The sequence below is a fragment of the Nicotiana sylvestris genome, chromosome 5, assembly GCF_000393655.2.
Source record: "Nicotiana sylvestris chromosome 5, ASM39365v2, whole genome shotgun sequence".
NCBI lineage: Eukaryota > Viridiplantae > Streptophyta > Magnoliopsida > Solanales > Solanaceae > Nicotiana > Nicotiana sylvestris.
Window position 1 is genome coordinate 10904416 of NC_091061.1, and position 2564 is coordinate 10906979.

Sequence of the window (2564 nt, forward strand, 5' to 3'; positions counted from 1 at the left end):
GCCCCTTGTATGGAGAGCAGTGGCTTGTTTGAGATATTTGTCTGTAAAAACTAATGTTAGCTTTACCTTTACCCATCTTATTCATCTTTACCACCCCAAATTATTCCGCCATGGGTTTTTTACTTTAACTGCAAGAAGTAAAAGGGTCTTGGTAAGCCCTGAAGATGACAAGGATGGTGGGTGGTACACTCGTTACATTGCTGTTCGCACAGTTGATTTGGTGGGTGAAACAAATATCCCCTTCCCTGAGAAGTGGAACTTTGCACGTAAGTTTTTTTTACTTACCGTACCTATCTTTAAGAATTTCAATTTCTTTTCTAATTTCGTCTCTTTTTGCTTTTCTATAGCAACTATGGGAGATGTGGAACCCGTTCCTAATTTCCGTGGTTGGGTAGATTCAATCTTGAAAGCCGTGCCTATGGAGGCAAGAACTTGGAAATCCATTTCCAGTTTACATGGTTGGAAAGTGAAAACTCACGGTATGCATCTCTTTATGCATTTTTGTATGTTAAGTCCTTTCTTGTTTCTAACTTTTCTCATCCTTCTTTTTGTCAGGATTTGCTATTCGAGGAATGACAGCTGAAGTAGCTATTGCCCTTCGAGCCTCTTCTGGTACTTCACTCTCTTTGGAGAGAACTCAAGCTACACTATCAAAGAGGAAAGTTGTAGAAGAGGATTCTGAGAATGATGAAGATGAAGACACCTCTTTAATAGCTAGACCAAGAGTTAGGAGACACATCGTTTCCGAGGATGAAGCTGAAGTTACCCCTGTCCGTGCCTCTCTTACCGAACCTGTTAGCATTCCTTCTGATGATGAAACCACTCCGAGGGACACCAATGAATCTATTCAATGCCTCTTTGTTGGTGGTTTTGAAAGTGGAGAACTAGGTCCAGTTTTAGATGAAATTCCTTTTTCTTCTTCTGTTCTCATTCCTTCTATTCCTCTGTTGGTTTCAAGTGCTTCCTTGCCCATTCTATCTGTTCCTGCTCCCTTATCTATTTTTGCTCTCTTGCCTGTCTCTGATTCCTTACCTGTTTCGAGTCCTTTGACTCCTGTTATTTTCACTTCTTCTACCGCTCCTCCTTCTATAGCCCCCCCTCCCTCTGTTCAACATGCAGAGGAGGGTTCTAGTAGCAGAAGCTTGGCTATAAGGAGCGTTACACTTGAAGTTCCTGCTAATAACAGTCTTTTAAGGAAGTCTGGTGGAGCAGATGCCTGGCTTAGGCCTTTGATTGGAGATATTGAGAAGAAGAAGATGAGCAGACACAGTTTCTTAACTCTGATGATGACATAGTTCATTGTACTTTGAAGGTATTTTTTTTCCTTCTACTTACTAACAAGCTTTTTTTTTTATCTCTAAATTCTTATTTCTATGAGTTGTCACTGTAGGCTAACCTCATTGGTACAGAATTGATGGGAAGAATTTCCCTTCTAGAAAAGAAAACTCGTGAATCTGAAAAGTCTATCCACGAGGCTGAGGAAATAGCCAAGAGAGCCCAGCTAGAAGCAGATAATTGGAAAGAGCAGTTTGAGAATGCTCAGGGAACCATAGAAGAATTGCTAGATAGTAGAAATCACCTGGAGCAGCAAAAGCGAAGTCTGACTTCTGAGCTAGCAGTTGCCAAAGCTTCTTCAAGTCAATTTGAAAAAGACAAGGAGCGCCTTGAATGTTGCTTTTCAGAACAATTATCAAAGTCAAGTGAAGAAATCAGAGAACTCAAGGCACTCTTGGACAAGAAAGAAGAATATGCAGGAGAATTAGTGCAGAACTTGACTCAAGTTCAAGCTGATTTAAGGATCTCCTCTGACAAAGTACATGCCTTAGAAAGTTCCCATGACTCCCTTGAAGCTTCCCTTGATTCTTATTTAACTGAACATCAAGTGTTAAAAGAATTATCTTGCTATGTGGGAAAGGGAGTATGGACTTCTTGAGGAGAAGTTTGATTTAGAGGTGAGTTGGGCTTTCTTAAACTCTCGTCGTGATGCTTTAATGGAGGCCAGTCAAGAAAACTTTGACTTAGACTCAGAGTTGGCCAAAGTTTTAGAAACCATTGAAAGAACCCAACAATCATTTGACTTTCCTTCTCCGACAATTGAAGCTCCCGTGGCTAAGGAACCAGTAAATGACGAAGCCGTTGCTGTGGAAGTTGAAGTTGAAGATGTTGCAATTCCACCTTCCGAGGGTGAAATTTCTACGACTCAATCTATGGAAGCTGGAACTTCCGTGACTCTTGCTCCCCTCGTTGAACCTAACACTTCAAGCCTAGATGAAACCGCTCCTGTTGCTGCTTCTTCAGAAGTTGTCACCGTTCCTATGGTTGTTTCACCAAAAAATTAATATTGCAACTTCTGATGTGCCAACCCCTTCAGTGACTAGTTAAATTTCCAGATTTTGTTTTTACTTTCTTTGTTGGATGATGGTTTTATCCCTTAGTTTTTTTTTAAGGGAGTTTTTGGTGAAAGTCCCCAGTTATCATAATGGGGCATTTGTATAAACTTTTTGTTGACTAAGTTCTTACTTAGTCTTTTTAATTATATCAAGAAGTTGGTTAGTACTTCAATG

At 40.3% G+C, this 2564-nt stretch overlaps 1 protein-coding gene across 1 annotated transcript; it reads left to right on the forward strand.

Moving 5' to 3' along the window:
• The first annotated feature begins 1414 nt into the window (after positions 1-1414).
• On the forward strand, positions 1415-1933 carry LOC138868266 (uncharacterized). The gene has a single exon (XM_070145806.1). It carries the CDS (start codon positions 1415-1417, stop codon positions 1931-1933), a length of 519 nt encoding a protein of 172 aa, XP_070001907.1.
• The last annotated feature ends 631 nt before the right edge of the window (positions 1934-2564 follow it).

What these genes read in the sequence shown, in the direction of transcription:
- LOC138868266 (XM_070145806.1), top strand. Translation starts at nt 1,415, where the DNA reads ATGGGAAGAATTTCCCTTCTAGAAAAGAAAACTCGTGAATCTGAAAAG.